This window comes from Dermacentor variabilis, chromosome 1 (genome assembly GCF_050947875.1).
Source record: "Dermacentor variabilis isolate Ectoservices chromosome 1, ASM5094787v1, whole genome shotgun sequence".
Taxonomy (NCBI): Eukaryota; Metazoa; Arthropoda; class Arachnida; order Ixodida; family Ixodidae; genus Dermacentor; species Dermacentor variabilis.
In genome coordinates, this window is record NC_134568.1 from 115,561,402 (window position 1) to 115,573,680 (window position 12,279).

The 12,279-nt window shown below is 44.5% G+C and overlaps 1 protein-coding gene across 3 annotated transcripts in view; it reads left to right on the forward strand.

Annotated features, from left to right (window-relative positions):
* The window catches only part of LOC142583279 (cytochrome P450 4c3-like), a 44,390-nt gene extending 32,697 nt beyond the window's left edge, over positions 1-11,693 (forward strand). For all 3 annotated transcript variants that reach the window (XM_075693701.1, XM_075693688.1, XM_075693695.1), the window contains 6 exons: positions 1,219-1,345; positions 3,138-3,332; positions 4,850-5,023; positions 5,129-5,195; positions 5,302-5,481; positions 10,759-11,693. In XM_075693701.1, coding sequence (XP_075549816.1) covers positions 1,219-1,345; positions 3,138-3,332; positions 4,850-5,023; positions 5,129-5,195; positions 5,302-5,481; positions 10,759-10,916 — 901 coding nt within the window. In that variant the 3' untranslated portion in view covers positions 10,917-11,693. The remainder of the gene's footprint in view (positions 1-1,218; positions 1,346-3,137; positions 3,333-4,849; positions 5,024-5,128; positions 5,196-5,301; positions 5,482-10,758) is intronic.
* The last annotated feature ends 586 nt before the right edge of the window (positions 11,694-12,279 follow it).

A 12,279-nucleotide genomic window follows, 5' to 3' on the forward strand; every position in this document is an offset into this window, starting at 1 on the left:
ATTTTCAAATATTTGACCGTTAGAAAAAAATAGAATCACGAAGTTTACAAATTCATAGCTTTGCATCAAGAACTGATATCGCGGTTCTGTAAACGACATTCATTAGATCATTCAAAGCGGACAAATTCAATATGTCATCTTACATCTTACATGAATTTGCTACGTTGGTTACAACGGTTTTGCAAAAGTTGTATTTCCCAATGATTACATTTTTTTATATTCATGTGTAACATATCAATTTTGTCCGCTTTAGATGTACAATTAGATGCAATTCACAGAATTGTATTATCATTTTTAGTGGTTAAGTTACAGAGTTGTAAACTTGATAGTTTCGTTTTTTGAAAATTTCCGATTTTTGCCAATTTTTAATAAAGAATTGACAATCTAACTCAAAAATTCGAAACCAACAGTCACTAGATTTTAAGTTTGTCTTTTAAATGCAACAAACCTCGTCAAATTTGGTGCAGTGGTTGCCGAGAAAAACGAATTCTCCTTTTACATGTATTTCGATAGGAGCACTCGAGCTAAAGCTTCCTCTTAATGCGAAGTATAATATGCCGCACTTCTACATTCTTTTCATTGCACTGCCTTCGGGATCGGCACATTTGACTCCAGTGCACGACCCTCGGCTCAGGTTGTAATGAAACAGGTTTTAATGTTGCTTTGTCGGAGCACAATAAATCAGCTACGTACATCAATTTAAGTAGGGTAAAGTTCATGCACAACGTCGCACAAGATAGCCGACATTTAAGGTTGGGAAGATATGAATCGTACTTTTGTACACACAGCTCCGTAGTTGCTGTAATGGACGTTGAAGCACCTACGGCGCGAAACATTATTCGCCTGAATCCGGCGTTTTGCTGGTAGCTGCCTCTCTCGTCTCGGTTGCCAGTACACCGCCTTCAAACTGGCTGGCCTCATGCCATCGTTGTCGTGTCGTTGTCTTGTCGTCGTCACCATTCCACTTTCATCGTTGTTGTCGTCGTCACCATTCCAGTGCCATCGTTGTTGCTGTCATCACCATTGTAGTCATGCCTTTTATCTTCTTACACATACAAGCTTGAGCGGTCTATTAACGCTTTGGGGAACCCCTGACGGGTCTAAATAGCCAGCTACCTGCTGCATGCTTCGGATACCATTGTTTCCCATAGTGCGTGATGTCTCAATATCTTTTTTTATGATGACTTCGTTTAATTTTATCTTTCTTTTTGTTTCCAGATTGGGAGAGTTGTTTTTACTCCGAATGCTGAACCCATTTTTCAGTAGCGAGTACATATTCAAGCACAGTTCCATGGGCAAGGAGTACTACGACTGCCTGAACACACTCCACACATTCACAAGAAAGGTACAAATACGTTGTTATCGTACCGGCACTGCATGCTTTAGCACCTCTGCGTTTTGGCGCCCGATCCAAGGCACTCGATGAAAAACCACTGAGTGTTTCTTTTTAGTCACCCCAATATACGACACTATACTTAAAACACTGCAGGTCTGCTCGAACTTGGAAATCGTCATAATAAATTCAGTAGGAGTAACCGTTGCACGACGCACAGAACTCGGGATATCAGAATAGACACTACATCGTGCATTCAGTTTAGACGTCTTGAAAGGGAATATTGGTCCCCCATATGTCATTCCAAATTTATAGACTCTATTTAGTCGCTGGAATGACTGGCGAATACGACTTCCGAACTTTTTGTTGGAAAATATGATTAACAACGTGATTACTTCGGAACTGCGCGAACAAGCGCGTCATGTTTAGACAATATAAGCGCACTGGTTTAAAGGAACGCTAAGGAGGAATATTAGGGTAAGCTGTATCAATTAACTACATTTCAATAATGTCGAATAGGTCGCTCTTACTGCGAGCGGCGGCTTTGTCGGTACGCCAGAAAACATGCAGAAACGAAATATCAGCAGCCGCACCTCTTTGAAGTTCTCGCATAAGCTTTCTGTGAAGTCACAAATTTTTTCAGCTTGTCGTCTTAGCTACTGAATAGTTTACCGATAGAGAGGAAATGCATTGCATGTTAAATGACCTATTAGGTTTTGATTACTTTTATTCTGCTCGAGAAGGACCAGGATACGAAAATACACTCAATTTGCGATGCGGCGCTAACATACAGGTGCGGCTGTTTGGGCGCCAACTTTAAGAAACGGAAGTATGGTCTTCATTTTTGAGAGCGCAGCTCTCAAAAATGGGCGCCCGTTCTTTCGACGAGCGTCGGCGTCGGCGGCGGCGTAACCGAGCGAACGAGCACAGCGAAAGATGCAAAAGCGAACGCGGAGCAGAAGACGAACGACGCGAGCCGCGAATTGCGGATACCAATGAGAGGTGCGCGCGGGAAACTGGTGACACTCGGACCCGCCCAAAGGATCGATGCTTACTCGTATCTGGCATCAGCCGGATCGCTCGTTTCGTACTATCGTCTGCTCACATCAGCTCTCGTTCGCGCTTGTTTCGATTGTAATGGTTTGCGATCGTTTTGTAATCTGATTGTATGCGTGACCCTAATTGTGTAGTACTTTCTGGAAGTCACGTGGCACCAGCTATTACACTGGAACCTTCGACGAGTCATGTATAACAGCCGACGCGCTTGACCTGCGGATCAGACTTTCGACGATCGCCGGCTCTGCACCATATCTCTCTCAAATCCATTGCTTCAATATATCACGAAATGAAAACACGTATAGAGCTGCGCTCAAATATCACATTAAGGAGTATCGTAATCGTCGGCGATTTTTTTTGTAATTGTAATCAGCATACTTAATTCAGCCGTATGAATAAAAATATAGTTTTGAACGAATACGTTGCCAGTATAAACTTATTGAACGTTTCTCTTTAGCGTTTCATTAAAAATAAATAGAACAACAATAACAACAGTGCCATGAATAATAATAATAATCATTTTTAATATGATTAATACAATTTTATGCCTCAGGAAGTGCAGCTGATTTGGCACGTGTTTCCACAGATTTTGACTTATATACAAAGTTTTATAGCATAAATATTACATCTGGCGCTTACTATTAATTTTTATTTATAATCACTGCATCTTTCTTCAAGGTAGTTCTTATATTCTTTACGGTCATGAAGAAAATTCTTTACATGCGATACCGTGCTTTTTTTCGACCAGGTGATAGAGGAAAGAAAGAAACTGTTGCAAAAGCAAAATCACCTAGAAGATCAGACCGATGTCGATAGCGAGAATGTAGAACAACAGAAAAGGAAAAGACCGCTTCTGGACCTTCTACTTACTGAACACTTGAGAGACTCAGCGAGTATCAACGAAGAAGATATACGAGAAGAAGTGGACACGTTCATGTTCGAGGTAAGCCAGCATGAAGCTGTAGTTCTAGCCGCTTATCAATCAATGTACACTGCGACAAGTATGGTAAAAAAAAGAAGTCGTTTAAGGCTTGCATTCGTATCAGTTGTTAAATGGTTTTTTTTTTTGATCGCCTGGTTCGCCTACACTCACGTAGTTGACCGGATTACGCATTGCACCTCGTCTCATGTGTATTGATCGGAGTAATTTAGTGTAATCAAAAACCCTGTAAGATCGGCAACAACGTTAGCCCTCGGCCACAGGGGAAGACCCAGTCGACCTAATATTTCTCATCTTTCTTGAGGCGCGAAATGAAGCTTACCTTGTTTTTCTTTTTTTCGTTTCTCTCTTTGGACGCACTGGAACACTCCAGCAGATTTTCATAACTGTACCTGTGTCTAGCCTAAGGAAATAAACTTTAAAACAGCAAGCAACAAGGCCCGTTTTCACATATTGTTTATTTATTTTTCTTTATTGAACTATTTATTTATTTATTTCTTCATTTTTCTCATTCGTAAGCGCTTTCTCATTGGCTGGCACTCGGGCGCCACCCTTGATATAGTAAAGTGGTGACAACAAGATGATTGCTGCAACGGAAACAAATCGTGCGCGTCACCTATGCGTTCTGAGAGAAAGAGATAGAATGTACTTTATTCGGAGTGTGAAAGACCTTTGGTACAGGGCTTCTCTACTACTTCGCCTAGTACGTCGTCGTCCTTCACGACTTCACAGATGTCTTCCCATAAACATGTCGAGGGGCTTCCTAGATGTATGAGGTCAAGAACAGACATTTTGCGAATGTCGACCAAAATATTTGTGTTTTTAGCTGCTTCTAAGGCTCTGTCTGCAGCATGCAATCACTCTTGTAATTCTACTTATTTTACACTTTGTCTTTGATAAGAAGAGTATCGCATGCATTAGCGCGCGAGTAACGGCAGCAGGTACAGCGAAAGCGTAAGAAACTGAAACTAATGTGACAATATCAAATTACTACTTCACACTGGTTCATTGGAGCTATTCAGTAAAATTAGATCCTCAAGGAAATGAGTCGTTTAATCGTGTGAAGTATATTTTTTGTCATCTAAATTTACCTCATGCCATCCAGTTTAAGAAAACCAGACTTCACACCTAGTGATGTATCCTGCATGGTCACAAAAGGCGAAGTAACAACGCATAAACATGGTACTGGACGACACTACCAAGGTTTGAGCAGAGTCTTATCAAAAGTAGCTGCGTTACCAGAGCTTTAGGTCAACCATTATACACAAAATATGCAGATTTAAAGACGTCGCCAAAACCATATACTGTAATGTAAAAAAAAATTGCCAATATTTCTCTACCATATGATGCGTTGTTTCACTAAATATCAATTTTAATGCAACTTTTACTGGAAGTTGGAGCTGACTTAATCGCTTGATATTACAAAGCAATTGTACATGCTTCGTTGCGAAACAATGTAGACTGCTCGGCGAACTCAAACTTCCACATTAAATAAAAGCGTTGCCTTCGTCATGGCGCAGGGGCACGACACAACGGCAATGGGAATCAGCTGGGCTTTGTTTTTAATTGGCCACCATCCAGCTGAGCAACAGAAAATACACGACGAATTAGACGCAATATTCGGAAGTGAGAAGCATCGACCGGTGACGGCCGAAGATTTGAGAGAAATGAAGTACCTTGAAAGCTGCATAAAGGTATTTTTATTGTGCTTTCGAAGATATTGCGTTCATGCCTTGAACAACTTGTTGTAATATAGCATATGAATGTGATGTACTTCATTTATTTCTTCTCTTTTGTAGGAAGCACAAAGACTATATCCATCTGTCAGTTTCATGACGAGAACATGCGAGGCACCATTTCAGATTGGTATATTTTAAATCCTGCTTATATTTTGCAGGTCATTAGTGAACTCCTTTTTACCCGCAAAGAATTGGTATGAGGCTATGCTTATGATCTGCTTATCCTCCACCAGGAACAGTAACATTCCCAGTGGGCACCATTGTGAGAGTTCCTGTGTACTGCCTTCACCGAGATGAGAATGTGTTTCCAAAACCGGAGGAGTTTCAGCCCGAAAGGTTTTTCCCAGAAAATGCGAAAGGCAGACATCCTTTCGCTTACATTCCTTTCTCCGCTGGTCCTCGCAACTGTATCGGTAAGAGTTATGCTATATATACAAAACTTAATGTTCAAAACCGAGGGTTACATTGTGTCAGAGTAAATATAAACAATCCTATTTTTTTAATGAAGGATGTCCAGGTTGGCCAAGGCTGCCCAGTTGTCGAAGCGTGGTTGAACAAAAACAAGAATAAGAGCGGAAATATAGCGAAGCTATTCGAAGCAATATATCTGCCCTGTCGTACTACAGAAAGGGTGTAACAGGGAAGGGAAGGTGACTGACAAAAGAAAAAAAATAGAGCTGAATGGAAAGGTTACTGCCACGTAGGCAGGCGAACAGAAAAGGCACCAACATAATCCCATCGACCTATAGAGGCTGCATTACACTGCCATTCATTTGGTGTGACAATGTGACGATCTCAGTACGTTGTTCTGCAAAAAGGGGAGACGGTTGTGTGATTGGTAAGGCTTAATGTCTACGACAGAAGCCGTATAGAGGAGGGCTGTTGACTCATTAAGCCACCTAAGGCTGTTTAACATGCACCCAAAGCTCAGTACATAAGCTTTTTTCTTTGTATTCCGCCTTAATGAGAATGCGGCCGGCGTGGCCTGGAATAAAACCTGTAGCCTTGTACTGAGCAGCGCTATTTCACAGCAACTGAGTTACTGCGGGGGGTTCAATGGAGAAAATCAGCATTAATCTCAAATAAACTGATATGTGTATGTGTGCCAGTGTGCAAATTGAACCAGATATGTGTTTTAAAACTTTCTGTATGGCCTGTTTCACTCACACTCTTGAAATCTGCATGTGTTTGAGTCTGTCGTTTCGCCGTCATTTCTTTGATCTACATAGTAAACGGCTTTGGTGGTAAACGTAGATAATCAGTACGACCCGACCAGATGAGGCCCCTCTCACCAAAACTCTTCAAATGAAAATCGAGGTTAAAAGAACCAATTCGCAAAATGAAGCCGTGCCTGTGTGAAGTTTAGCGGATTCCGTGAGCTCCATGTAAGCCAGCAATCTCTTATCGGACTTACTATCTGACCATCTCTGTACCCATAGGCACATAGATGTGGATTTTTATGTGGTCAGTTTCCCGATGTGGGAGCGGCACGCTGCGCGCTAACACGCGCCCTAAAGGACCACAATAAAGTCCGTCCGTCCGTCCGTCCGTCCGTCCGTCCGTCCGTCCGTCCGTCCATCCGTCCGTCCATCCATCCGTCCATCCGTCCGTCCGTCCGTCCGTCCGTCCGTCCATCCATCCATCCATCCATCCATCCATCCATCCATCCATCCATCCATCCATCCATCCATCCATCCATCCATCCATCCATCCATCCATCCATCCATCCATCCATCCATCCATCCATCCATCCATCCATCCATCCATCCATCCATCCATCCATCCATCCATCCATCCATCCATCCATCCATCCATCCATCCATCCATCCATCCATCCATCCATCCATCCATCCATCCATCCATCCATCCATCCATCCATCCATCCATCCATCCATCCATCCATCCATCCATCCATCCATCCATCCATCCATCCATCCATCCATCCATCCATCCATCCATCCATCCATCCATCCATCCATCCATCCATCCATCCATCCATCCATCCATCCATCCATCCATCCATCCATCCATCCATCCATCCATCCATCCATCCATCCATCCATCCATCCATCCATCCATCCATCCATCCATCCATCCATCCATCCATCCATCCATCCATCCATCCATCCATCCATCCATCCATCCATCCATCCATCCATCCATCCATCCATCCATCCATCCATCCATCCATCCATCCATCCATCCATCCATCCATCCATCCATCCATCCATCCATCCATCCATCCATCCATCCATCCATCCATCCATCCATCCATCCATCCATCCATCCATCCATCCATCCATCCATCCATCCATCCATCCATCCATCCATCCATCCATCCATCCATCCATCCATCCATCCATCCATCCATCCATCCATCCATCCATCCATCCATCCATCCATCCATCCATCCATCCATCCATCCATCCATCCATCCATCCATCCATCCATCCATCCATCCATCCATCCATCCATCCATCCATCCATCCATCCATCCATCCATCCATCCATCCATCCATCCATCCATCCATCCATCCATCCATCCATCCATCCATCCATCCATCCATCCATCCATCCATCCATCCATCCATCCATCCATCCATCCATCCATCCATCCATCCATCCATCCATCCATCCATCCATCCATCCATCCATCCATCCATCCATCCATCCATCCATCCATCCATCCATCCATCCATCCATCCATCCATCCATCCATCCATCCATCCATCCATCCATCCATCCATCCATCCATCCATCCATCCATCCATCCATCCATCCATCCATCCATCCATCCATCCATCCATCCATCCATCCATCCATCCATCCATCCATCCATCCATCCATCCATCCATCCATCCATCCATCCATCCATCCATCCATCCATCCATCCATCCATCCATCCATCCATCCATCCATCCATCCATCCATCCATCCATCCATCCATCCATCCATCCATCCATCCATCCATCCATCCATCCATCCATCCATCCATCCATCCATCCATCCATCCATCCATCCATCCATCCATCCATCCATCCATCCATCCATCCATCCATCCATCCATCCATCCATCCATCCATCCATCCATCCATCCATCCATCCATCCATCCATCCATCCATCCATCCATCCATCCATCCATCCATCCATCCATCCATCCATCCATCCATCCATCCATCCATCCATCCATCCATCCATCCATCCATCCATCCATCCATCCATCCATCCATCCATCCATCCATCCATCCATCCATCCATCCATCCATCCATCCATCCATCCATCCATCCATCCATCCATCCATCCATCCATCCATCCATCCATCCATCCATCCATCCATCCATCCATCCATCCATCCATCCATCCATCCATCCATCCATCCATCCATCCATCCATCCATCCATCCATCCATCCATCCATCCATCCATCCATCCATCCATCCATCCATCCATCCATCCATCCATCCATCCATCCATCCATCCATCCATCCATCCATCCATCCATCCATCCATCCATCCATCCATCCATCCATCCATCCATCCATCCATCCATCCATCCATCCATCCATCCATCCATCCATCCATCCATCCATCCATCCATCCATCCATCCATCCATCCATCCATCCATCCATCCATCCATCCATCCATCCATCCATCCATCCATCCATCCATCCATCCATCCATCCATCCATCCATCCATCCATCCATCCATCCATCCATCCATCCATCCATCCATCCATCCATCCATCCATCCATCCATCCATCCATCCATCCATCCATCCATCCATCCATCCATCCATCCATCCATCCATCCATCCATCCATCCATCCATCCATCCATCCATCCATCCATCCATCCATCCATCCATCCATCCATCCATCCATCCATCCATCCATCCATCCATCCATCCATCCATCCATCCAATCCATCCATCCATCCATCCATCCATCCATCCATCCATCCATCCATCCATCAGTAGGTTGACTGAGGCAACCACAATAGGTTGACGGCGCAACTGCTGCTTCTGCTGTAGCGGCGCAGAACAGACAGAAATGAGCTATCTCGCAACATCTCGTTGGCTGTGGAAGGACTGTTAACTGTGGAAGGACAAGAACGCTAAGTTTATTGCCGAGGGTGAACGCAGTCAACACTGTATGACATACTCCGATCCATCCATCCATCCATCCATCCATCCATCCATCCATCCATAGAGCACTTTGATCGGCATGTTCCTCACTCAATGTGATGTAGTGCATTTTCGTGTCCAGAAGGGCAAAACACTTTCCGGCAGCTACAGCTAATACTAGTATCGCCCCCACGTAATATTCTGTTCCGAATGGTTTATCCACCTACCCACGCAATGCGACCCAAAGCTTGCCAGCAAAGTACCCCAATGCACGCAATGCAATCCATTGCTTGAGAAGTGCTCTTACCTGGCTTCTCTGCCACTTTACGGACATCCTCGCTACGGTGAGTTGATAGCTTAGTACAAAACGCCTGACAATATTTCACATCTACACAACGCTGTACTAACAGTATGTACAGCGTGTTTAGCCAGGCTATAAAATAGCAGAGACGCCAGGTCATCCATCTTGTCTGCGTTCCGATGGAAATCACGCGGGTTTTGTCTTCTCCAACTCGGTGAGGCCTCATCATACGCGTTCAATGCAGATAGAACAGGGCGCCAACAATTGGTTGTATCATTATTTTGAGTTGTTTGACCAATGAGTTCATTTTCAAATACCTTGTTAATCACTAAACAAAGAAAACCTACATGATCTGTTAGACCTCCGGATATGATACATAAAGCAGGATGCCATGAATTTCGGTTTGTGAGACATTCAAACGACCTTAACAAAACCATATCCTCTTTGTCAGCCAGCGAGCCTGACGAAGGGGGAATCTACAGTCCCTGCAATGTCAGTAAGGAAAAGGGCTCGCGAAGAAGCGATGGCGGGTGATCAGTCACACAAATTTCTCACGTAATGATGTGCACCTTAGTGTGCTACGCTCGCTCAGTGGCCATACGGCATTCTGTTGAGCACGAGCTCCATTCGATCCCTGGTCAGCGACGGCCTCATCACGATGAAAGGCAGAATGCAAATAAGCTATCGTACGCTTATATTTATTATACGCGTGCACGTGAGAGAACCCCTGTCGGTCTAAATTAATCTGACGTCCTCATATACAGCGTCGCTCATAGCCAACTTGCCAGCCTAGGGACACAAAATTTCATCAGTCAGCAAAGGTGCTGCTGACTTTTTTTAAGACACAAAAATGTTGTGTTGCCTTGGGCAGAAGTGTGATGAAGAAGCCATAACTATCAGTTCTCAAATAAAATAAAGCCATTATTTTTTGTAATCGAGACACTTGAGTTTAGATCAAATTGTTTTCCTCTTGTTACTGTTGTGCTCACTAGTAACAAACGCACTGTCCATATATATCTGTCATATTAGCTTTTCTTTTTCTTTTTTCAATCAGTAATGCCTTGCTTTTGAAGCTGCCTAACTGTCTTTCCGAAAAGTAAATAGAAATGAACTACTTGTGGATCCTCTGCAGTGGATATTTATGAGGAGAATACCGCCGGCTCTTAACCCAACATGTTTCTAATTTAACTTGCACTAAATGCTGTGGTCTTCCATAAAACGGCATCAAAATCTGTACTTTGCTGTTTCGTTTTTCTCGACGCAGGTCAGAAGTTTGCCTTGTCAGAAGAGAAGATTGTCATCGCTAATATACTACGTCGTTTCAAGTTGAAATCACTTGATCAGCGGGATGAAGTCAACGTAGTTTCCGAAATGGTCCTTAGGCCAAAGAGTGGCTTGAGAATCCAATTCACGCCCAGATGATGCCCATGATGAGTTGGAGGAAGCATACAATAGCCCACTCCCGTTGAGCTTGCGTGCGTGTGTGTATGCGTGTGCGTGCGTGTATACGCCTATACGAGATAGTGAGAGAGAGAGAGAGAGAGAGATTACGCCTAAATAAAATACTTGTGGCATGGGCGACTACACTGCACGGGTATGTGCTGGGACCTTCAGCCTACGTGCTGCTGCACTGCAATTTGAAAAATACTAGGTTTTGTGCTGAAAGTCCATAATGACAAAATACATATAAAAACACGCGGGACTTTCATAAATGCCCTAAACAGCATGATCAAAACTTATCGTAATCCGTCGCCTTACACTGTAACAAACTATGCTGCGAGTATCTGAAATACAAATGGCATGACATCTGCATCTTGTTTCAGATGGTATCTAAGTGAACACCTGGTCCCATATTCACAAAAAGTTCTTGCGCTAGCATTGTTCTTCAGAGGAAATTTAAGTCGGTCCTGGTGCAGGAGATATTGTTAGAGAAGGCGGCCTGCTGATAGCAGATCGCACGTACGAACGAATAGCTCTGTCAATTCAGCCCCATGGTTATTCGGATGTTCTTCACAATATTCGGCTGCGTGGCTACCCCGTTTATTTTCGTCCTCATTCGCCCGTCCCTTCCAAGGTGCCCGTGCTCCTTTTACGCACCTCTTGCAGGAACGTCGTTGGCGGCTTCACTATTATGCACGCAGGAGTGCGTGGTTGTAACGCATCTCTACGTGTATGTAAAATAAAACGGGTTTGCAACTACGTTCGCAGCTTATCTATGTACGCGTGCAATTCTATCACCACACACTGTAGTCCTTATATTAAACAAAAAAGAAGGAGAAACTCCGAGCGTAAAGTGTTGAGACAGACTATGTGTTATAACTCGACAGAGAAGTTGGGAGCCGGGCCCTTTCTGCATTGCAGGTTGCTGCTAAGCAAAATGGTTCTCGCAACTGCTGATGAAATATTTAGGACCATTGCTGTTGGTTTAGTGCGAACTACGCACTTTCTGCATTCCTGAATTCTGTCTCCCTGACGTTCCCTTTTAGGTTTTCTTTTTTAGTTACGGCAGGATCGAACCATCCTCTATGATTATCAAGTCAATGTGAAGCATTTTGCCCTGCACCTGCGGAAAGCCCGAACGAACTCACGTTCTCCCGGGGAAACGCTCGACGACCGCCACATACGCAGGTCGCAACACCCTGACGTCGTACGATCGGAACCACAGGCGGCCGCGGACGCTACACGCCGCACCCAATTCGGCTTCGACACAGTGCTTTTCAAAGCACGCGTCTGTGTCCCGCAAGTGGTGGTCCTTCAATCGCCGCCCCCTCAGTCTCGGCGGCTT